Genomic DNA, 24,851 nt, shown 5'->3' with positions numbered 1-24,851 from the left:
ATATATATAAATAAATATATATATAAATATATGTGTGTGTATATATATATATATATATATATATATATATATATATATATATATATATATATATAAATAAATATATATATATAAATATATGTGTGTGTGTATATATATATATATATATATATATATATATATATACACACACATATATATATATATATATATATATATATATATATATATATATATATATATATATATACACACACACTGAAAATCATTAATATTGTAATTTATAATCTCTAATAAACGATTTAAAATGATTTATGTACAACACAAACGTTTATATACAATAATGAGTTAAAATAAGCGAAAGTATAAAGGAAACGTGTGTACGACTGCTTCTTTACATGCATTTTGACTGCTCTCAGCACCCGTACCGTAAGTGCAAGATTACACGCGCAAAGGAAAAAAAAGTGCGGCTGGCTTGACCGTGTATTTTCAAAGCGCGGCTGGCTTGACCGCAGTTACTTAATGTAGTGGCCCGCTGGCCGGGTGGTACTCATGATAGTTTCATTCTTCGGAGAAGCTCAGTTGCTAGACGTTTGGACAGTGGTGCAGTAACAGACGGATGGCTAATTGGTATGTACAATTTTATTTATTCACAACATTTGACAAATATTTGACACTTTCCCTCCCCTCCCCTACACTCAGGTGACAATGGTTATCCCCTGACACCATGGCTTATGACCCCATTGATAAATCCCCAAAGCCGACAGGAGATGGCATACAATGAAGCACACGCAAAATCTCGGTCAGTTATTGAACGCACAAACAGTATCTTAAAGGGGCGCTGGCGGTGTTTGGACACATCAGGTGGTACACTGTTATACAGACCAGAAAAGGTTTGCAAAATAATAATGGCCTGCTCCGTTCTACACAACATTGCCATGGAACATGGTCTGCCAGACCCAGAGGATATAATTAGACCTGATCATGGTATGGTGCCTCCAAGGTTGCCTATCCGACACATAGACATATCTCATGCTGCAATTGCAAAGCGACAGGAACTAATTCTACGTTTCTAAGAGTATGTATGCATTAAAAAGCAAGCGCACAAAATAGTTTCAGTAAACTTTATTTCTTCGGTTTAATAGCATCACATATTTCTCGTAGGCTTCCACTCATTTCTTTTAATGTATCATTTATTGCCAGCACAGCTTGACAAATTTTGTCTTGCTTATCCAGCACTTCCTGACTTAAAGCCGTCTTCTGTGCAGAGGCAATATACCGGTTCAGGAGCCGTAAGATGAACGGATCCGGTTGCCGCTTCGGTGGTCTCACGGGCGGACACAGTTGGCATTTGTCTGTCTTTACAAAAAAGTAAAATCTGCTCAAATGTAAACCGCTTTGTGTACTTCCTCTAAAATTATTTGTTATTTTACCATGTCAGCTGGCCCCAAAAAAATTATGAAGCCTTACCATTTGATTGTGCTGAAGTGCTTTCCTGCAAAGGGGTTTCATCACTGTCACCATCGGGAATTATACCCGACAGAGAGGTTTCGCCAATAACGCTAATGATGCGTTCATCGCATGGAGATATGCTCGATGATGATGGTGGTCCTCCTCCAGTTTGAATACGATTTTTCCGAAGTTAACTAATTCGTTTTTTGCAGTCAAGCTTCATGTCGAACCATTTTCTTTTCACTTCTGGGACTGTTCGATTAACAGATGAAACTCCATTAACAGCATCTGTAATCTGCTGCCAAGCTTCCTTTTTTTTAGGACCTGATACGCCACTATGTACGCTTGAAAATAAAATGTGGCGTTTTGAATGAACTTCCGATAACAAAACTTCAATTTCTGCAGCTGAGAAATTTTTCTTTTTCATTCGCTTTTGAGAAGACATGTTGAAATCCTTCGTTTGGTGTCATAATATGATGCCCATATATAGTTGTCAGTCTGATTTAATGGGCGGGATTTATGGTAATTGAGAATGAGCGTGCACGCGCGTCCCATTTACGACTGACTGGAATTCATTAACACACACACATTTCACTATCACATCTGACGTTTACAAAGTTTTTGTGAATCAGGAGAAGAGTTTTCGGGAAGTTCTCTTTACGCGCAAATCACTCAGATATTTACTCGTATATTTACGAATGTTTCATGAATGAGACCCAATGCCAGCTGGCAGGAAAACATGGTATTCTAACCATTCGTACAACAGATCAAGTGTTGACAGTTCATACAGCTATTTCCACACAGTGGGGTGGTGTGCATGTGATAACCTCCCCAAGCTGAAATGCATGTTATCATGTGTCGATGATAGCCAGAGATATTGTCAAAACAAAACATCAAAAATTGGCAATATTAAAAGGATTTAGCATTTCCAATTAATGTAGGCCTGTTACATTCTTCTTACTATTAGGCCTATTATTATTATTATTATTATTATTATTTACTTTTGTTATTAAATAACAATGGGTCTCATTCATGATACACGAGCAGAACGAATTTTTGTGTAAATCGCGTGTAAAGTGGTTTTGGCGTAAATTTTCGGATTCATCGTTCGTATTTTCCAAATGTTAGTTGGTACGAAAGAAATCTACACCTGCTCCCAGCCACGCGTAAATAGGGCGTTTAACGTCTGAACGTTTTGCTCATTAATACGGCTGCATTTTAATTCACCTTAATCGGGTACATATTTACACAGCATTTTGAAAAAATATTATATATATTAATTACAAACGGTTTTTCTTTTAACTTTTATTATGAGAGCCAGTAATAGGATCTGTAGTATGCTGCCAAACTTCCTTTTTTAGGACCTGATACGCCACTATGTACGCTTGAAAATTAAATGGCGTTTTGAATGAACTTCTGATAATAAAACTTCAATTTCTGCAGCTGAGAAATGTTTGTTTTTCAGTCGCTTTTGAGAAGACATGTTGAAATCCTTCGTTTGGTGTCATAATATGATGCTCATATATAGTTGTCAGTCGGATTTAATGGGAGGGATCTATGGTAATTGAGAGTGAGTGTGCACGCGCGTCCCATTTACGACTGATTGGAATTCATTAACACACACACACATTTCACTATCACATCTGACGTTTACAAAGTTTTTGTGAATCAGGAGAAGAGTTTTCGGGAAGTTCTCTTTACGCGCAAATCACTCAGATATTTACTCGTATATTTACGAATGTTTCATGAATGAGACCCAGTGTGTTGCAATAATTTCAGAGTGCATCACCGTATGATGTGTTGTGAGAATAATACAAATTAGGCTATTAGTTTACCACTCATTGAAAATGTTTTTAATTAAAAAAAAAAAAAAGTATACAATTGAATGATAGGCCTAAAACACACTCCAGTCATCAATGACAATTAAGAGCAGCTTTATTTCATTTACAGGTTTTCAAAAACAATCTGTTTAACGTGAAATATGGTTCTTCTAATGTTTTTCATTATACGGGCCATTCAAATCAGATGATGTATGATTAGAAATGTATGATTACATATGTAAAAAAAATGCAAATATTTACATTAGAGCTTCTTCATTCACTGTTGCATTTATCACATTTTACATCATTTTATACAATTATCCCCTGACTGTTGTAATGCTGACTTTAACAAACTTTCAGTTTGACTGTATTTTACTCAGTTAAGTTGAGTATTCACATAACAAAGGTATCAAAGGTAGATAGGATTTCAGACTTTTTCTGAAAAATAAAATAAAATAAAATATTCACACTTGTCCATACACCGAGTTGTATTTTTCAAAGTACCGACTGTTTTGAGTCTGTATCCTTCCTCGGGCTGCTGCCTGTGACTGAAGTGAAGAAATTAAAGTCAAATGCACAAAGATTAAAAAAAAATATTGTTTGTATGAAATAATTAATAAATATGCAAGTTATTCAAGTAAAGTGAAAACTCACAAAGTCCTGTCCCATTTCTCTCTGACTCTGCTTATTGTTTTTACAGCTCCTTTAAATAGAACATATCACATGTTGTTTTCTGCGTTCATGATTGAAAATGGCCTGTTGTCACATTTGTGAAATGTTTAATGATACTAACACAAATACTGATATATGTTCTCAGTTTTACATCTCTCTATTTGTCAATTTCATCTTTGATTTATTTTAAATTAGCAAAGAAAAAAAATCAATAAAACAGGAGAATTAGAAATATGTATACTGATGAATATGTGATAAATTTTACAAGCACACATCAAGGCAATATTTCATGTACCTTCTCAATTAAAACAAATGAACCCTGGAATCAATAAACAATCTAATTTCTTCTTTATGTGATAATGTATCTCACCTGTGAATGTAGATGCTGATGGTGATGATCAGACAGATCAATATGACTCCAGAACATGAGATGATGATGATGATGATGATATACAGTGGCATTTGTTTGAGTGATTCTGCTCTGGTTGTGTTTTCTAGAAAATACAAAAGTTTCAAACACGGACGATAACAGTCAACCACCTCTCTAACTAGTTCCTATAATAGTTTTTCTATAATAAAAGCACTTTGGTTCATAGAAAAAATAAATGAAATCAAGTAATAACCTGTTATTGTTAATGTCCATCTTATTGCTGCTGGATAACAGCTGTAGTTTCCTGCATTGGACGCTTGTATTTGATGTATTGTTAATTCTCTTGGAGCTGCTGGGTCAATGTGAATCCTGTCTGAGCTGAAGTTTCTCATTGTTCTGTTTCCTTCAGAGACCTGTCTAAAAATAACGAAGCTGTTCAGTTTCCATGTGAAATCGTCATCTAATTTGGTTTTGTTGCAGTGAAGTGTAACTGTTTCCCCTGCAAACACTGTTTTGTTGATGTGCTGCTTAATCATTGGCTCTTGATTGGATTTGGAATAATCTGAAGAAAAGACAGAAAATCACAATCACTGCAGGTTTATAGTTATACTTCATCAGATGGTAAGACACACGTGTAAAAACGCTCATGCAAAAGCTCATGAGACACACCTGCTACTCATGTCCTTACTCACCACTGGCAGACACAAGGAAAATCACCCAACACAGAACCAAACAATGACAAAAAAAACAATGTTACAACATACCTGCATTTGTCAGTAAAGTAAGGATGAAACACAAATTCAGACGCAGGATCCTGTTTTGAAAAACCTTCATGACCGCTTACTCTCCCTTCAACATTTCAAGCACTTCTGATCAAACTGACTGAGTCTGCAGACAGGAACGAGGGGAAGTGGTTATGTGAGAGTGGGACACAACTGAGAACCACTGAGCTCAAGAGAACAACGTGATGATCAGAGTGTGAAACTGTTTAAGATAAAGATTATTACAGCTGCTCTTTGACAACCTATGAGGAATATCAATAAAAATATTCACGTTTGGAATTTTCATAATATCCATAACAATATTTATACTTATTTTCACTAACATGAAGATTTTAAGTAGCAAATGCATATACATTTAAATAAAAGTATACAAAAAGTAAGAGTATGTTTTAGGTTCTATGACATATAATCAGTTTTCCCAATATTTTTAAGCCTTCATTATAGTTTTTTAGTCACTAATTTTAAATAGTCTTATGGCATGATAAATTATTATTATTATTATTATTATTATTATTATTATTATTATTATATATATATATATATATATATATATATATATATATATATATATATATATATATATATATATATATATATATATATATATAACAAATTAACAAATAATAATAATAATAACAATAATAAAAATTAAGTTTGACATGCTTTAGATGGAGTTTGCACATAATGTCAACTTTCCACAAACTATTTGTATAATCATTTGTCATTGCTATATTTTTTGTAAGGTCTCAATGCTATAAACATGTGGTTTTGTGTTTGAGGTCTTGTATGAATTATGGCACAGTGTAGCATTTTAAACTGTATGGTCTGTATGGTGCACATGCCCCCAAAATTCAAATGCACAATTAATTTAAATTAATTTGTTATTTTGATGGCAAGATTAATTTTTCATTTAAATTAAGCCACTCAGTAATGTGTGTTAAAACAGCTTCTTTGATGAGTTGTGAGACAAGCCTCATAACCCACACATTTCCTGTATTCTAGGACCTCCGTACCATAGAAACATTTTCAGACCGATGCTAAAGCTCATTGAGCTAGAGCTAATTTTTTATGTTCTTTTCACTAAAGGACTTGACTCTTTATTTTAAATACTTAAGCACTTTTGAAGCACTTATAATGATGACCATGTTCAGCATTCTACTGGACTTCTTCAGTGTGGGTAAAAATGAAAAAGATATGTGAGAATTCAAAGATCACCACACTTTAAAACTAATTATAAAAAGGATGGTTCCAGTTCTGGATGCTTATGATATGATGCAAAACACCTTTACACTATATCACTGAGCATATCCCATGTAGTTAGTTATGTTTTCTGTGTAACAACAGGGTTTGTGTTGTCCAGTGGAAAGGATTCGTATGAAGTAGTATAGCAATATAACATATGAATGAAAATTAAAAAAAAAAAAAAAAAAAAAAAGTAAAAAATATAAATTGCAATAAAGCATTAAAGCTTAACAAAACCACTTTAGCTGTGACTATACTAAGAATTTACTTGGTTAAAATAGCTTTCTGTGTGAAAATGGAAGGATCTGTAAAACGACCAGGTTTGTAGGTAAATGATGCAATGTGGTGAATAAATTCCACTGGTCATAGCTGTTGAAAGAAAACATGAGAAGACCGTTGTATGGTTTTCCGCCTGGCTAAGTGTACTAGAAGAAGCAGACATGAAGCGAATAGAACAAAAACCACTAGGCTACAACATGAGATGCAAGAGCTGGGCTTATGACTGAAAGACTTTTGGTTCTGTTAATGAGCTATTAAACACAACAGATATCTTCTAATTGCTTCTCCTGTCTTCTACTATAGATTTTTTTAGTTCAAGTTTATTTTAAAACACCACAATGTGTCATCATCAGCAGGAGCACATGAGGGTAGGCCTATGCACAGACATTCAAGCAGAATTGTTAAGCAGAATTCAGTCAGCGAGCGCATGCACTGAACAAAACACCAGCATTTCATAGATGACTAATAGTGGGTGACTATCAGAAACATCAGTAGCAGGACTACAACTACGTATATGCTGCTTTCCTCAAACAACCATTTCTGATCTGAACAAGGAACTTCTGAAAATTTGGACAAAGCACAAGACTGCAAATCGAATCATCATCCATGTGAGGAAGATTGATATTCGGAAGAGGCAGTCAGAACTCCTTAAGAAAGACTTCAGTTAACGCTATGAAACAGTTTGAAGACTTAATGTTAAGTCGTTCATCAGTGGACCACTCCCAGCAAGGGGAACAAATATGTTTTCAGCGGCTGAACACATGGCTACAGAGAATCCGCAGTTTAAAAGGAGTCAATTTCATCGACAATTTTAGTTTTTTTCTGGGGCCATAGACAACAGATTAAACTAGATGGCCTCCTCCCAAACAAACTTGGTGCTAGAGAACTAAAAGACAATATATACTTCTTCTTCCATCATCTTTTAGTTATGTGTGCCCAACTACTCAACCTGAATGGCACACACACACCTGTGTGTATGCATTTATGAGTATGCATTTACTGCAGTGACAACAATCTCTCTCTGAACATGGAGAAGATGAAGGAGACTTGACTTCAGGAGAGCACAAACTCAGCATGTTCCTCTGACCATCAATGGTGCGACTGTGGAGAGAGCAGCCCCAAGTTCCTGGGTGTGCACATCACAGAGGACCTCTCCTGGACTGAAAACACAGCAGCACTGGCCAAGAAATCACAACAGCATCTCTATTTTCCTCAGCAAACTGAGAAGAGCTAGAGCCCCGCCCCCCATCATGTAAACCTTCTACAGAGGCACCATCGAGAGCATCCTGACGAGCGGCATCACTGTGTGGTATGGCACCTGTAACGCATCCTGCCGAAAGACTTTGCAACGCATAGTGAGACCTGCCCTTTCAGCCAGAGCTGAATGAGGAACAAAGTGAAATAAAAAATACAAATTGCGTGTCAAAGAAGGTGGGGTCAATCCAAAGAGATTGTGATCATATTTATATGTGATGTTCATGTTGTGCATCTCTTTGACAATCAATCTTGCTTACTACCCCCAAAATTGACAATCTCCTTTGGAATTGTCAATTGTTCTTTTGTTCTAATGTTGAAAGCTGTTCAATGCTGTTAGTTGGTGGACTTGTTTCAGACTCGTGGCACTAAGACTTGAATTATAACATCCTGTGTCTTGAGCCTTTCTGTGGAACTCGTCTATTTGTGTTTTAACCATGCTCCTGATAGAATCTTTAATTTGTCTGGTTCACACTGAAACCATAAAACACTGCAGCTTATTTTGGTGAAGATCTGACGACCTACAGAGGAAGTGTCGGTCTAATCAATGTGTAAAGCGACCAAAAAGTCAGAGTTTGTTTTGTTTTTATAGAAAGCTATGGGGGTGGGTTTATCACAAGTAGTTAGTCACAGTAATAGAATGCAGTGGAGCAACAATCACACAGCAGCGTCATTCACAATCTGTTGCAGACAAAACAGCAAAGAAACATTGTGATAACCATGTCTGTTATTCCAAAAGTAAACAGGAGTATTTCATAAACAGAAGTAAAGCAGAATACAGTGTTTGTCTGTAATTTGCTTAAAGTGTTTCTTACAAAACTGTGCATGAAGGCTATTTAAAAATGTTTGTCACTGACATTTAGCAAATACAGTGCATCCTCAGTACCTTATAAACACAACTAAATTTCCAAGTTCACCCAGACTGTTGGAAATTACATAGAAGCCAGCTAGACAGATTTTTTAGACAGCATTTTGACAGCAGTTTCATATGAGTCAGACTATGGGTGCTTAGTGGGCATGGGGTCTGAGACTGTAGGTAAACTTTGTGAGACCCTATGTTCATGAAGTAAATATTATCGACTTATAAAATACATAAAAACAGCCGTCTGGAAAGTTATCATGGCACCAATCATCTTGCAATCGTGAAGCTGTTGACCTAAATCCACAGAGAGAAACAGAAATTGACTTTATTAGGCCTAAATTCTGATTGTTCCACTCAATCATGTTCCACTGAAACAGCTTTGCTGGAACTGAACTATAGTACACTGATTATAGTAATACTATTCTGAAAGTATAAACTTTTGTCATGTGACAAGAAAAGGAAAAGGAAAAGGAAAGGAAAGGAAAGTGCAATTAGACAACATTTACACATAAACACTAGACCAGAGAAGCATAAGCATCTGCTTTCCAAACCACTCAGTCCTTTTGCTGATCACCTATTGCATACAATACTGAAAAGCAATTTCTCAGTCTAAACTCTTTTCTGATTGGCTTAGTAAAGTGCACATCTGATTATTTTTGAAACTGCTGGGAACAACATTGTATCTGCCAATGGACTGTGTTCATATCACACAGTATAGAAAACTAAAATTGGTGCACACTAAATTGATATCAATGAACTTGTGGTGATAAAAGTATATGGTGGTGTTGGTTCATGTCAGCTTTGCTGGGGAAAAAAAAATTGTGTTTGAACACACCACAGAATCTATAGCCAATAGCCAACAAACTTCTTTGTAAATTCTGTGCCAGAGTGAGAGATAAAAGCTTTCCACAACAGCAGATGACAGTAGTCTGTATTTGTCATTAAAAAAGGGAATTTAAACTAATAATGTGAATATACAAACCATAAAGCAGAACTAGCTTACCATTTTGAATATGAATCATGATCTATTGACCTTAACCTATTTGGCTGCATATGGCCATTTTGTTTTTAAAATATTCACATATTGGAATGCTCTGAAAAGGTGAAGACGTTTTTCAATGTATTAGCACCTTTTTTTGTGCCCGCTTGTCATCATTGTTTGCTTGCTTTGTCACTTTTGTTTTTCTTCTTGTGTGCTGATTTACAAAGCTGAACAGCCTATCAGAGATCTCTCTCTTACCAACAGCACCGGCATCGATGAAAGCCAAAACAACATACCCAACTGGTCAAAAAGCCCCCAACATCAGCTTGGTGTGTATGGAATAATGGCCTGAATAAGCTGCAATATGGACCAGATGTTTGCTGTTTAGCCAACATCTGATAGCTACAGATAGCAAAAGTAGCATGAAGGGCCTTAATGCAATTTAAGCTTATTTTCAAGTTTAAAGTTTATTATTATTATTATTATTATTATTATTATTTAATGCTTACAGTTGTTTTAACTCTGAATATTGGGCAGGTGCAAAGTTGGCGCTAAACTACTGATTTGTGTGATTGCAAAGTTTATAAAATATATGATACATTCACTGACTTGTGAAAAACAATAAACCCAAATTATGTTATGGAACAAAAGCACAACAACAGTGGCCTAGTTATTCTATGATAGTATAAGAAGATAACTGGAAACTATTTTACACCTCAACCACAGAGCAGAAGTGTCATATGCCACAGTGTTGCACAGTTTAATACCCTTTGAAACATAACAGTTTAAATAAAATAATAATAATGATAATAATAATAATAATATGAATGCATATCAAGCATATTATAACAATTACACACTTTCAATAATGCCTGTCAGAATCTAGAAATGAAGTGTCATGGAAGTTTGTATTCACTAAGAAAAGCAACCTATGTGTAGTAGTAGAAGTACAAGTATTGGTGTAACTAATCAAGTATGTATTTATATGTTTGGGTTAGAAGAATACAGTTTAATTTGAAAATTAAACAGCAGCTATTTGTTATATATTTGCATTCACACATGACCATGCACATCTAAATAATTAAATTGTCTTGAAAAAGCCAACTTACTTATCAACTTAATATTATTATTCTTAGCCAAACTTTATAATGTATCTCAGTGGTGGCTTGTCGGGGGACAGCTTCCTAAAAATGTTTAGGTGAAAATGGGAGGAGGATGATTTGATGTTCATAAAATTCACAATTAATTTCAGTTCATGTCTCAGAATGTGTATTTTTTGTTTGTAATTTCACAGCTGTCATAACAGAACATGTTACTAAGTTGGAAAGCGGCGATTTTCTATCACAAGTGTGCCGAATCTGTTGATGCAATTACATCCACTGCGTTGTTTTTTTTTTTTTTTTTTTTTTTAAATAAAAACTAAAATAAAATAAATATTGCCAATCAGCATAAATTGTTCACTTTCAGTGCTGAGGAGTTTTGAGAAAAGAAACCTTGTAGAGGAGGCTAGCCTCCCTTGAACATCTCCTGCTGTGCAGATAATGTACCAAGTAGTTATAATCGGGGGGCAGGGTTTCATATATTTTTTTGAAGCATCCCTGGGCGCCGCCATTGGCTAGCGGACCCCCACCTGCTGTTAGCATTCCACTGACTCCCATTCATTTTGGCGTCACTTTGACAGCGAATAACTTTAAAGAATCCATTTGTCCATTCATTATTTCTAAAGAAACATGAAAATTTATAAAGGCTCCATTACCTTGTATCTTATGTTATGGTGCCATAGAAGCAGTTTTTGTAAAAAATAGGTTAACGATTGCATCCTAACCAGTGACTCTCTGTCGCACAGTAGAGAAATTACTGTATGGACAGGAGGAGAATCTCGCAGGCAAACTTTTACTGTTTATGAGGCTATCGGGGGGACGTGGAGGCATAAAATCAAGGGAGATAATTAATCAGAATACTTACCAAAATGTGCTCCTGTTCACGCTCGCCTTCTCTGGAAGATTCGGTGGGTGATTCAGATTTCTCTTAGCACAGCGATTAGAAGACACAGGTTGCTCACGTGACATCTACGTCATCAAGCTCAGTTTGAGTCTGCGCAGTACGCCCAACCCCCAGGAAGTGCGTACTTCTAATTGACTTCACTTGTCTCCGTCGAATCCAATGGGGTCGCTGTGTCCATTTCTTTTACTGTCTATGGTTATATTGAGTAAAGATATTGAATATTTGATCGCCAACAGATTTACCAAGCTGTTATTCACACAGAATATACAAAAATTAAAAATAAAGGGAGAACAAGCCTAAACTTGTCAGGGACCAATCAAGCTCAGTACCATCCACCACACAGAGATCACTCTCTCCAGATTACTAATCACCTGCACCTGTTCTATATCAACTGCTTCATCAATCAACACATAAAAATCCCTCAGTAAATTCAGATGTTGTAAAGCCTCCAACAGGAACTGACCTTAACCCGTTGTCCCCGATTCCTCTGAGAAATCCTGACGTAATATACTAATCTGTATATCTCTAATCTTTGTGTTGCTGTTCTGCTGTGTCCAGATCTGTTTCCTAATGTCCGTGGTCCAGAGTTCGCCTGAGCTCACTAATTTTCCATCCAAGCCGATTGCTGCCGGTCACATGAGACCGAAAGAAAGCAATTAAGTAATCCAAGACTGTGAGATGGCAACATTCCTGAAGTTACTGGACTTTCATGCTGTTTGTTCTGAACCGAGTGATCTAGCTTCACAGCATATTATCTTGAATTCACAGAAAACTCACCTTGCACTCTATTTACTTAGAAAAATAAAGTTGTGTTTGAACTCCCTTACCTCGCTTTCCGTGCATGTATCCTGACAAAACGGGATATAGGCTACAGCAGTCGGATTAATTAAATAGCACGGGCATCTCTTTTTTTTTTTTTTTTTTTTTTTTTTAAAGGGGTCATATGATGTTGCTATAAAAGTATGTATTTTTTGTTTTGTTTTTGTATTTGGTGTAATGAAATGTGTTTATGAATTTAACTTAATAAACAACATGCCAATTCATGCTAAATCATGTTTTCAATCATGATAATTAATGCTAAAAAATGTTAGCAACATAGCTAATTCATTTTAACAACGTGTCTAATTCATGCTTAATCATGTTAAGATCATGTAAGCATATAACCATGCTAGCATTGTGCTAACCGTTATCATGTTAATAAATGTCGAATCATGCTAGCAACATGTTAATTCATGTTAAATTCTGTTAGCATCATGCTTATTCATGTTCAGTCGTGCTAGCAACATGGTAATTCATGACAATTCTTGTTATCATCATAATTCATGCTTGATAATGCTAGTAATGTAGTTAATTAATGCTGGCTACATGGCTAATTCATGTTAAATCATGCTGGATTTGATATGGACTTGCTCAGTACAGCCAGTAGGGGTGACCAGGATGGAGGAATAGTTGCACACACCTCGGGGGAAACGCAGGAGCGTTCTTCGTAGTGTTACAAGCTCTTGGTGAATAAAGAAGATCTGTGAAGTTGCAAAGACTAAAGTCTCAAATCCAAAGATATATTCTTTATAAAAGTTAACATTCGTCAACGCCCCACTAAAACAGCTCATTCTAACACACACCCACATATCTACTATGTTTGGCCTTCCAAAAGAGGATGAGATCCGCTTCATCATGCCTGGGGCTGATCCGTACTGTTCGCTGAGGAAATACATCAACTTTGCACTGTGGATCGCCGAATCAGCTTTCACAGTGGATGATGTAGCGTCCAGCCCAGGGTCCTCACATGTGGTTGCTGCATGATCAAGGTACGCTCCTTCGTAGAATTCACCTGCCGCACTGTTCTCAAACTGCCCGCCACTGCTCATTCAAGCTGCCCGTGGCGAAACTACTGTCTTTTATCCTTCCAAAAGAAAACACGACTAGAAATCATGTTTACATCGCATTTATAATTGGTTTTGCATTTTGGCCTCGTTGCTCCGGCCGGACAAGGCTTCACAATATGTCAAGAGGTGTAACATTTCTGTCCCATGCTTGAGGTATTTAGCCAATCAAAAGGCACTGGATAGCTGGCCAATCACGGAACACCTTTCTTCTGGTCCTGAGTGACAGTTGGGGGGATGGGAAATCTGTTGATTGCCAGGTGCCCAATTTCGAAAAAAAAGAAAAGAAGAAGAGGAGAAACGAGCAAAAGATAAAGGTATGCAACTATTGTCTCTGTATGATTACAGTATCCATTTCATGAATGAAGGGCTAATGTTAATTGGTGGTGGGTATAACTCTTTGTTAACCTTTTTGCTAGGATGCTTGCTATGCTTATACAACAATAATTTGGTTTCAACTCAATCACGAGATCTAATTTATAATATTGTGCTTTGCAATAAAATTGTTAAAAGTTCAGTTATCATTTCCATCAGTTGGTTTAACATTAGGCCCTGTAAATAACCAACGGCATTTTATTTGCTACACAGTATGCTAAGTATAGTTTCCTAAGTATAGTTTTACAAGTCATAACTAAAAGTGTGTAATTTGAGGTAGTAACCTAATGGCACCTCCATGAAAGTTAGATTGATATACAAATTTTGGTTGAAAAATATCCTGAAACCCAAAAAGTTTTTGTTTTTGCCTATACATATAATTTAAAGTCATTTTATTTTTTTAAACAACTGAGTCCCAGTGACCATAGCATAACGTGAATAAAATATAATTTTTCAATGTATTTTTTTTACTATTTGTTTCTATGCTCTAAAAAATGTGATGACATGGGGGAAAAAAAATGAAATAAATAAATGTTTTTATTTTCCGGGTCTAGGAGGATATAGCTTGTAATGACAGACATTTAGTGTGTAAGAGCATGTTTATGTAACCCTTCTATTATGTTTTGAGTCAATTTGACCCTAGGCTGTTTTAGCTTTATAAAACATTATCCTATGGTCTTTTGATTTCAAATGCAGTTAAATTGCAATTTCAGGGGCACTTCTAAAATATTTTGGAGCATCCTCTGCCACTGGTCAGGATGAGCCAACCACCTCCTCCGCTACACATAGGTCTCCACAAATATCTGATATTGAGGATGAAGACCTCTCTGCCTCTACTTCTACCCAGCATGAGCTTTCAGGTGTGCATATCGTGTGTGTGTGTGGGCTACAAGACAACTGCAATTTAATGTAATTTTAATATTTCTGATAATTTAAGAGTAGGACTGTGTTTTTTCACTGCTATGTGTTTTGAGTAATATGCCAATATGCTGTCTGATAGAAATGTCTGATAGAGCCCCACTGGCCCTCACATCTGACTCACAGGATTCGGACTGAGCTGGTTCACAGAGGACCAAGTAAAGTGCCACCTGGCTTTGTTTTCCGTAGGAATGAGAGTAATGGGAGAAGTTGCCACCACTAATATTTTAAGAAGACATTAGTAAGTGGTGAAAAGATGGCAAGAAGTTGGCTGATTTCTTCAATTGAGAACAACAGCCTCTTTTGCTTCTGCTGCAAATTGTTTTCCAAGAGAAACATCAATTTAACAAGTGCAGGAATGGCAAATTGGAAACATGCATGCAATGATCTCACATCATATGAAAACAGTTGTTATAATAAAATATTGCTGTTTGTGCAGAACTTTGTTTGATATTTTTTGTGTGTGTGTGTGTGTAACTGTGCTAGATGTTTAGTTTTATTAAGGAGGGCCACTAGTAGGAAACTTTTTAGCTGCATTTATGAGCAGTATGCATAATAGTATTATGGGATTACAGTAATTGCTCTACTTTGGGCACTTTAACCACCAACCAACCACACCCCAGTCCACTGCTCTTTTTTTGGAAAACTAAAATATGATCACCCTAAACTGTATTGTCATGTGCAGAAGATGTGGGCACAAATATGTTGTCATGAGAAACCCTTGCTTCTAAGGGTGTGTGGTGTTCATGACGTCACCCACATACATCCTGAGAACTTTTTCACATTTACTGGCTGACATGAGTGCATCTAGACCTACATCAAACACTAAACACCACATAAAGTATTGTGAATAATGAAGGGTGTTGTTCAGCATTACAATGGAGTAATTATATTCATAATAAAGCACTGCCTTTTGCTTTTATAAAGTGCCAGTTACACATTACAAAAACCATGTACAAGTTTTTATTAAAACATTATGCACATTTATTAAGATGAAATCGGTCCTGGTTAGCATCACTAGAGATAGCAGACGTGATAGCATTCTTGGAGTAAGAAGTTTGAAAAAAAAAAAAAAAATAGTAATAATTTAATTGTAAAGAGGGCAAGTTTACAATGCTTGAGGCATGATCCAGCATCTTAAATGAATCCAGCAGCTACATAGACAAGACTTTACTGTATATTTATCTGTGTTAGTATTATTATAATTTTTTTCTCACCATGGATGCCATCTGATGCGAGAGAGGCCTGCCGTTCCTACTATGTTGTGCGTGGGTCTTTTGTGACTTCCTGGATGAGTCGTTGCTCTGCTCTTAAAAGAATTCTGTGAGGTTATCCTCTACTGGGTATGACCTTTAAACCAACTTCATGCTGTTGAAATGTTCTTTACAAGTGTTGACGTAATTGAACACGGCTGGCAGTAATCAGGCCTGGTTGCATACAATCCATCTGAACCCCATTATGATTGCAGTTTTGTAAATGTGGGAATTAGTAACTACAGGGCAATCACAATTTCACACAGTTACTTTGATATTAGTCACGATGATTACCTTTTTTTTTTCTTGAAACAGTTTAAAAAGGAGATGGACACAAAAACAGGGGAAGACAGTTTTTTATCAGGTTAATGATATTTTATGATGTAAGAATTCATTTTAATTTGTAATGACTGTAATATATTTACTGTTAAGTCAAACAATATGTGTGTGTGTTCATGAGGAAAGTTGTTTTGAAATTTTCAGTAGGACTCTCCTGAAATGCAGCATTACTGGAGCTCAGTGTTTATGGCGCTACCCTGTGTTTTCTGACAGTAAGAACTCAAGAGCTTGTGGAGTCTGTTCTGACTATACTACTCACAACACAACAGCAATATGTCAAATATAAGAGTTTAAAATTATTTCTGCACATACACAGTTGGTAATTAGTTCTTTGCAGTAAATCACCTTCCACACACTCTTTACCCTGACACACACACTGCTGTCTTGAGAAGAAAAGTTCATGAAACTGTGTGACTGTAGACCTGATAAAAAAAAAAAAAGAAAGAAAAATTATGAAACAGAAACAACAGACATTTCAGCTCCTGTTAAAATATCTACTGGGCTGTGAAAATGCACAAGTGATCATGTAATTGATTAATAACAATACACCATTATTATTTAGATCTAAATAAGTGATTTCACAACTTTGTGTCATATTTGTTGTGTTTTGCAGAGGCAGCTGCTGTTGGGAGCCAGTGAACAGTCACGATGTGGTAAATGTGATGGAGCTGTGTAGGTGTCTGGGTGACAAGTTGAGCAACTGACTTTCACAGCCTGCTACTATGAGATTCTCTTTATGTGTACAGATCATACACAAGACAAAAAAACAAAACAAAACAAAAAAAAACCTGGTGAAAATACACTGCAAGAAATACACCTCTCACTCACAGCATTTAAGAATAGATGTCTGACATGCAGTACCGCAGCTCCCAGAGTATGCAGTCTGCATAGGGCACCAACTCCCAGAGGAGGCACCATCCCAGTTGCTCAAAAAGAAAAAAAACACACACACACAAAAAAATATGTGCCATTCTCCCATCTGTGCTCCTCATGTTTGCGGCTGAATATTCATAATTGATGGATGGACATCTATGCTCGGGTAAAGGACATCAGCAATCCTGCACAGAGAAAAGAAAACTAAAGAAAGTTGGATGTTCGAGAGTCTCAAATTTAGGGACGTCAGTAGCATTTAAGAAGAATGACTTACAGTCATAAAACAACTGTAATTGTTAATCTAGGAGTCAGCTATAATGCACAATTGAATTGAATGTTTGAAATTTATTAAAATAAACTGTAAATTATATGTAAATTATGCTACTTTTTCACATGGGCTTAATTTTTTTTTTGAAGCTCAGTAGCATTTGAGGAGAAAGACTTGCAGTCATAAAACAATTGTAATGTGTTCATTAAGGTGTCAGCTACAATGCACACCTTATACATTCTTAATATATATTAAAATAAATTATAAATAATTTAGGTAAAAACGAGGCCTGTTTATCACTTTCAGGCACATTCTTTTGAAAGTCTTTTTTTTTCAGGTTCCCTTACGAAGATTATGCATGGTTTAACAATAACACCACAAATCATCGCTCTTGTAGCCATGGTAGCTGCAAATTAACCATGGTTTTGTAACTTCAAATAATAATTTACAAAGAAGTATTAATATACTGTAATATTTGTTGTTGTTGTTGCTATAAAAACAGGCCTAAGCCAAGCATTATATATAAAAACAATAATGGCAATAATGATTGTTTAATAATAATACTGTTAAAATACATAATGTAGGCAAATACAAAATAAACAATTCATGTACATGTTATTACAAATGCCTGAAAAGGGAGCCAAATGCCATGTAGTTATATAATAAAGCTAGTTCGCTAGTGCAAGGTTGGGGGCTCAAATTCCAGGGAACAAAAAATTGTTAACCTGAATACAATGTAAGTCGCTTTGGATAAAAGCGTCTAATAAATGCATAAATGTAATTGCTGCTGTTATACTTACAGGACAATCAAATGCTTGTTTAGGCTACTGACCAAACATTTAATTCAAATATTCACTTAATCTTTCATTTTTGGCCACCTTTTTGCTATAGATGACACAGCCTAATTTATTCAACAAAAAACGTGCATATCAGAACACTTACAAAAATAAATTGTGGTTTTATCATGGTAAAACTGCTTAATTTCCTTTTGCATGATTTCTGAATGCTTGAGACTATAAAATAAATTAGAGTCATAATAAAGTTATAGCCATAGGTAAATGTTGAGAGCGACAATTGTAATTTGTAAATAATACAATTTATGAATTTACTTTTTTATTTGATTAAAGTTCTATTTTCACCCATATAGTAGTTTCTTTCCCCCATCATTATATTTGAGGAAGGGGGGCACAACAATACAATCCTGCTTAGGGCACCCATTTGGCCAGCAGCGGCCCTGATCAAGGTACGCTCCTTCGTAGAATTCACCTGCCGCACTGTTCTCAAACTGCCCGCCACTGCTCATTCAAGCTGCCCGTGGCGAAACTACTGTCTTTTATCCTTCCAAAAGAAAACACGACTAGAAATCATGTTTACATCGCATTTATAATTGGTTTTGCACTTTGGCCTCGTTGCTCCGGCCGGACAAGGCTTCACAATACGTCAAGAGGTGTAACATTTCTGTCCCATGCTTGAGGTATTTAGCCAATCAAAAGGCACTGGATAGCTGGCCAATCACGGAACACCTTTCTTTTCAGATAAATGAGTTTCAGAAGGCGGGGAGTAGAGAAGAAACAATAATGTACAGTATGTGGAAAATATTATTATTATTATTATTATTATTTTTTTGTTTACCTTAAACCACAAACACAAAAATTTCATTAGACATAATGATGTTCTTTTTCTAGGAGGATCATATGACCCCTTTAACACACGTTAAAACAATACCAACAGCCAAAAAAGTTTCACAGAAAAAAAGTAACGGATGGGCTTTGTTTGCATCCTTTTTTTTTTCTTGGCGGCGGATTGCGATGTCTTTTCACCGGCACTGGTAATTAGGTCTTTGCAGTAAATCACCTTCCACACAATCTTTACCCTGTCAGATCTTTTCAGACACACTCTGCTGTCTTGAGAAGAAAAGTTCATGAAACTGTGTGACTGTAGACCTGATGAAAACAAACGATGAAACAGACATTTCAGCTCCTGTTCAAATATCTTTTGGGCTGTGTAGTGCAAAAGTGATCATATAATTGATTAATAAAAATTACACCATTATTACTTAGATGTAAATAAGTGATTTCAAACTTTGTGTGATATTTGTTGTGTTTTGCAAGTGACAGCTGCTGTTGGAGCCAAGTGAACAGTCATGATGTGGTAAATGTGATGGAGCTGTGGGGGGTGACAAGTTGAGCAACTGTTACAGATCATACACAAGTTACTGACATTAAAGCACGTTAACGCAAACAGCCAAAAACGTTTTACAGGATTATGAATGTACCTGAAAGCTATGCATGGCCTTTGTTTGCATCTTAAAACAAAAAAACAAAAACAAAGATTGCCTGATTGCGATGTCTTTTTACAGGCATAGTTGTCCATATATGATCAATTGCACTCAGCCGCAAACATGAGGTGCTAGCTGTCGTGAGCGCGGATCTGGGAATGGCGTCACTTTTTTTCTTTTTTTATTGAAAACTGAAACCCCCCACCCTTGAGTTGATGAACTACACAAACTGCAAACTTTGTGTATAGGGATCGGTGTTACTGGGAAGATCAGATATTTGTTAATGAGCTCAGGATCTTTTAAGCAGCAAATCCTCCAGCATGATCTGTCAGCCATCTCTCCTCTCAAACCGTGATCAGTCAAATCTTACTGGGTTTTTTCCCCCATGGAATTGGAAAATTACATACCTACTATATCAATTAGACCAAAAAAAAAATATTATATATATATATATATTCCATGTGAGTGCTCTCAGTAGCGGTTTTAGGCACGGGCGAACCGACACATTGGGTGCGGCAGCACGAGCAGATAAACAAAAAATCCTCTGTGTCGCGAAGTGGTTTTTCGTCATTTATATCATTTCACTGTGTGTGGAATTGGCAAATTGGCGCTCCCTGCAGCTGCCGGCGCCCCTGCTTGCTGAAAATATCCACTGAAGTTTTGTGTTGTGAGAGAAGTGTAAGGGAGTGGGGCGAGAGGCGAGTGCGACATTTCAGGTGTGTTCGACATCGACTGCGGCTGGATGCAACAGATCGGCGAGAGTAGCCGCGTGCAGGTGGGGAGGAGCTGCAAACGGAGATATGAAGCCGGACACGTTGTGGCTCCCGTAGTTTGCTGCAATTACGTCAGTCATGGCAGATCACGTGGCGTTTGCTTACTTGATCGCGTTTAAGATGCGTGTATAAGTGGTGTTTTGGAAGGGTGTCTTCCAAAACAAGATAACATATTGAATATATACTTTAGCAGTATGGTGTTTCTGCTAATACAAAATGATAAAAGTAACCTAAAAAAAAATCCCTGGTGGGTATGTGTTTTTTAAGAAGGTTTCAGCAACAAGATTTACAGTACACTCCAGCTGAGCTCTTTTTAACATTTTAAACATAACACCACTGATTTTCATATACAGAAAAGCACAATTCTGTTGGATTTATATTGTGATTTAGACCAACTATTTGAAAGTGAACAGAATGTTGTCAAGTTGTTAAGTTGAAGTTACAGCAAGTTGTTAGCAGTTTGCTAACCAGATGCAAGTGAAGTATAAACACAGCAAAATAAACTATATGAAGAATATAATAATATAATAAGAATATGAAGAAAACAAACAAATGGAGGAACATAATGTATTATGTATAATTTGTATAGGAGCATACATTTATGACCACATTAGATTGTATATTTTTAAGATTAACATTTTAGTTATTAAAAATGCTCATTTGAATAGGCTATGCTGCTGAATCCTGTTAAAAGGTCTGTATAAAAAAGAAAGTCATGCAAAATAAACATACACAAACTTTATATTAACAATAAAATAAATACAGTGAAACAATATTTAATAAATATGATTTATAAGATGAAGACGACATAAAAACGTATTGAACTCTTTTAAAAGTCCATATGAGAATTTCTGAAACTGAAGTCGACTAGCAATAAACTTGAAACGCACGTCATCTGTGTCATCAGTGAATTCAGCCAATCGTGGATCAGTTGTGTCGTCATCAGAACCTGTGCAGCCGCTCTTCAGAAGCTGCGCTGGCTGAGTTCTCCGGCTACTCTCGAATCGCTCTCGTGGTACTTTGACGGCACACGTCACAGTCACGTGGCGTCAGCGCTGTATCAAGTCGGACAAAATTTCTAACCAGCATGCACTGCTTCAAGTCGGCCGACGATCGGTTTGCGCAGAGCTGCGTTAAGTCGAACAAGCCTTTCACCTCTGGGTCTCTCTCAAATGGAACGGACAGGGCGGGGGTGGACGGGGACAGGGGATCCACACTAGTAATATAATTAATAATAGGCTAAAGTCAGTCACACACCTCGACTTTCTTCCAAATAACGCACATTTCATTCATAATGTTATAATACAGGCCCATAGTTCCTGCAAATGAAACTAGGTAATACAAAACGATTATGCGGTCATCAAGGTGAATTGGTTTAGTCTTGACTTCTAGTCCTGAGTGACAGTTGGGGGGATGGGAAATCTGTTGATTGCCAGGTGCCCAATTTCGAAAAAAAAGAAAAGAAGAAGAGGAGAAACGAGCAAAAGATAAAGGTATGCAACTATTGTCTCTGTATGATTACAGTATCCATTTCATGAATGAAGGGCTAATGTTAATTGGTGGTGGGTATAACTCTTTGTTAACCTTTTTGCTATGATGCTTGCTATGCTTATACAACAATAATTTGGTTTCAACTCAATCACGAGATCTAATTTATAATATTGTGCTTTGCAATAAAATTGTTAAAAGTTCAGTTATCATTTCCATCAGTTGGTTTAACATTAGGCCCTGTAAATAACCAACGGCATTTTATTTGCTACACAGTATGCTAAGTATAGTTTCCTAAGTATAGTTTTACAAGTCATAACTAAAAGTGTGTAATTTGAGGCAGTAACCTAATGGCACCTCCATGAAAGTTAGATTGATATACAAATTTTGGTTGAAAAATATCCTGAAACCCAAAAAGTTTTTGTTTTTGCCTATACATATAATTTAAAGTCATTTTATTTTTTTAAACAACTGAGTCCCAGTGACCATAGCATAACGTGAATAAAATATAATTTTTCAATGTATTTTTTTTACTATTTGTTTCTATGCTCTAAAAAATGTGATGACATGGGGGAAAAAAATGAAATAAATAAATGTTTTTATTTTCCGGGTCTAGGAGGATATAGCTTGTAATGACAGACATTTAGTGTGTAAGAGCATGTTTATGTAACCCTTCTATTATGTTTTGAGTCAATTTGACCCTAGGCTGTTTTAGCTTTATAAAACATTATCCTATGGTCTTTTGATTTCAAATGCAGTTAAATTGCAATTTCAGGGGCACTTCTAAAATATTTTGGAGCATCCTCTGCCACTGGTCAGGATGAGCCAACCACCTCCTCCGCTACACATAGGTCTCCACAAATATCTGATATTGAGGATGAAGACCTCTTTGCCTCTACTTCTACCCAGCATGAGCTTTCAGGTGTGCATATCGTGTGTGTGTGTGGGCTACAAGACAACTGCAATTTAATGTAATTTTAATATTTCTGATAATTTAAGAGTAGGACTGTGTTTTTTCACTGCTATGTGTTTTGAGTAATATGCCAATATGCTGTCTGATAGAAATGTCTGATAGAGCCCCACTGGCCCTCACATCTGACTCACAGGATTCGGACTGAGCTGGTTCACAGAGGACCAAGTAAAGTGCCACCTGGCTTTGTTTTCCGTAGGAATGAGAGTAATGGGAGAAGTTGCCACCACTAATATTTTAAGAAGACATTAGTAAGTGGTGAAAAGATGGCAAGAAGTTGGCTGATTTCTTCAATTGAGAACAACAGCCTCTTTTGCTTCTGCTGCAAATTGTTTTCCAAGAGAAACATCAATTTAACAAGTGCAGGAATGGCAAATTGGAAACATGCATGCAATGATCTCACATCATATGAAAACAGTTGTTATAATAAAATATTGCTGTTTGTGCAGAACTTTGTTTGATATTTTTTGTGTGTGTGTGTGTGTGTAACTGTGCTAGATGTTTAGTTTTATTAAGGAGGGCCACTAGTAGGAAACTTTTTAGCTGCATTTATGATCAGTATGCATAATAGTATTATGGGATTACAGTAATTGCTCTACTTTGGGCACTTTAACCACCAACCAACCACACCCCAGTCCACTGCTCTTTTTTTGGAAAACTAAAATATGATCACCCTAAACTGTATTGTCATGTGCAGAAGATGTGGCCACAAATATGTTGTCATGAGAAACCCTTGCTTCTAAGGGTGTGTGGTGTTCATGACGTCACCCACATACATCCTGAGAACTTTTTCATATTTACTTGCTGACATGAGTGCATCTAGACCTACATCAAACACTAAACACCACATAAAGTATTGTGAATAATGAAGGGTGTTGTTCAGCATTACAATGGAGTAATTATATTCATAATAAAGCACTGCCTTTTGCTTTTATAAAGTGCCAGTTACACATTACAAAAACCATGTACAAGTTTTTATTAAAACATTATGCACATTTATTAAGATGAAATCTGTCCTGGTTAGCATCACTAGAGATAGCAGACGTGATAGCATTCTTGGAGTAAGAAGTTTGAAAGAAAAAAAAAAATAGTAATAATTTAATTGTAAAGAGGGCAAGATCCAGCATCTTAAATGAATCCAGCAGCTACATAGACAAGACTTTACTGTATATTTATCTGTGTTAGTATTATTATAATTTTTTTCTCACCATGGATGCCATCTGATGCGAGAGAGGCCTGCCGTTCCTACTATGTTGTGCGTGGGTCTTTTGTGACTTCCTGGATGAGTCGTTGCTCTGCTCTTAAAAGAATTCTGTGAGGTTATCCTCTACTGGGTATGACCTTTAAACCAACTTCATGCTGTTGAAATGTTCTTTACAAGTGTTGACGTAATTGAACACGGCTGGCAGTAATCAGGCCTGGTTGCATACAATCCATCTGAACCCCATTATGATTGCAGTTTTGTAAATTTGGGAATTAGTAACTACAGGGCAATCACAATTTCACACAGTTACTTTGATATTAGTTACGATGATTACCTTTTTTTTTTCTTTGAAACAGTTTAAAAAGGAGATGGACACAAAAACAGGGGAAGACAGTTTTTTATTAGGTTAATGATATTTTATGATGTAAGAATTCATTTTAATTTGTAATGACTGTAATATATTTACTGTTAAGTCAAACAATATGTGTGTGTGTTCATGAGGAAAGTTGTTTTGAAATTTTCAGTAGGACT

At 36.2% G+C, this 24,851-nt stretch overlaps 1 protein-coding gene and 1 long non-coding RNA gene across 2 annotated transcripts; one reads left to right on the top strand and one right to left on the bottom strand.

Annotated features, from left to right (window-relative positions):
• Positions 1-3,121: 3,121 nt before the first annotated feature.
• LOC113053767 (uncharacterized) lies at positions 3,122-5,415 on the bottom strand. Its single transcript, XM_026219034.1, has 5 exons — positions 5,058-5,415; positions 4,547-4,855; positions 4,294-4,417; positions 3,906-3,954; positions 3,122-3,799 (listed from the first exon to the last, which is right to left on the bottom strand). Exons 1-5 carry the CDS (start codon positions 5,125-5,127, stop codon positions 3,716-3,718), a joined length of 636 nt encoding a protein of 211 aa, XP_026074819.1. The 5' UTR covers positions 5,128-5,415; the 3' UTR covers positions 3,122-3,715.
• Positions 5,416-23,009: 17,594 nt separating this feature from the next.
• On the top strand, positions 23,010-23,564 carry LOC113053766 (uncharacterized). The gene is made up of 2 exons (XR_003277303.1): positions 23,010-23,068; positions 23,253-23,564. It is a non-coding gene; the product is annotated as an uncharacterized LOC113053766 (long non-coding RNA).
• Positions 23,565-24,851: the final 1,287 nt, after the last annotated feature.

This window comes from Carassius auratus, chromosome 34 (assembly GCF_003368295.1).
Source record: "Carassius auratus strain Wakin chromosome 34, ASM336829v1, whole genome shotgun sequence".
In the NCBI taxonomy this organism is placed as follows: Eukaryota; Metazoa; Chordata; class Actinopteri; order Cypriniformes; family Cyprinidae; genus Carassius; species Carassius auratus.
This window is presented reverse-complemented; position numbering and strand designations above follow the sequence as displayed.

Bases quoted from the DNA above. Each gene is read 5' to 3' on its own strand.
- LOC113053767 (XM_026219034.1), bottom strand. From the start codon at position 5,127: ATGAAGGTTTTTCAAAACAGGATCCTGCGTCTGAATTTGTGTTTCATC. The intron at 4,856-5,057 runs GTATGTTGTAAC...TCTTTTCTTCAG, and splicing joins TACTTTACTGACAAATGCAG to ATTATTCCAAATCCAATCAA. The intron at 3,955-4,293 runs GTGAGATACATT...TTCTATTTAAAG, and splicing joins ATCAGCATCTACATTCACAG to GAGCTGTAAAAACAATAAGC.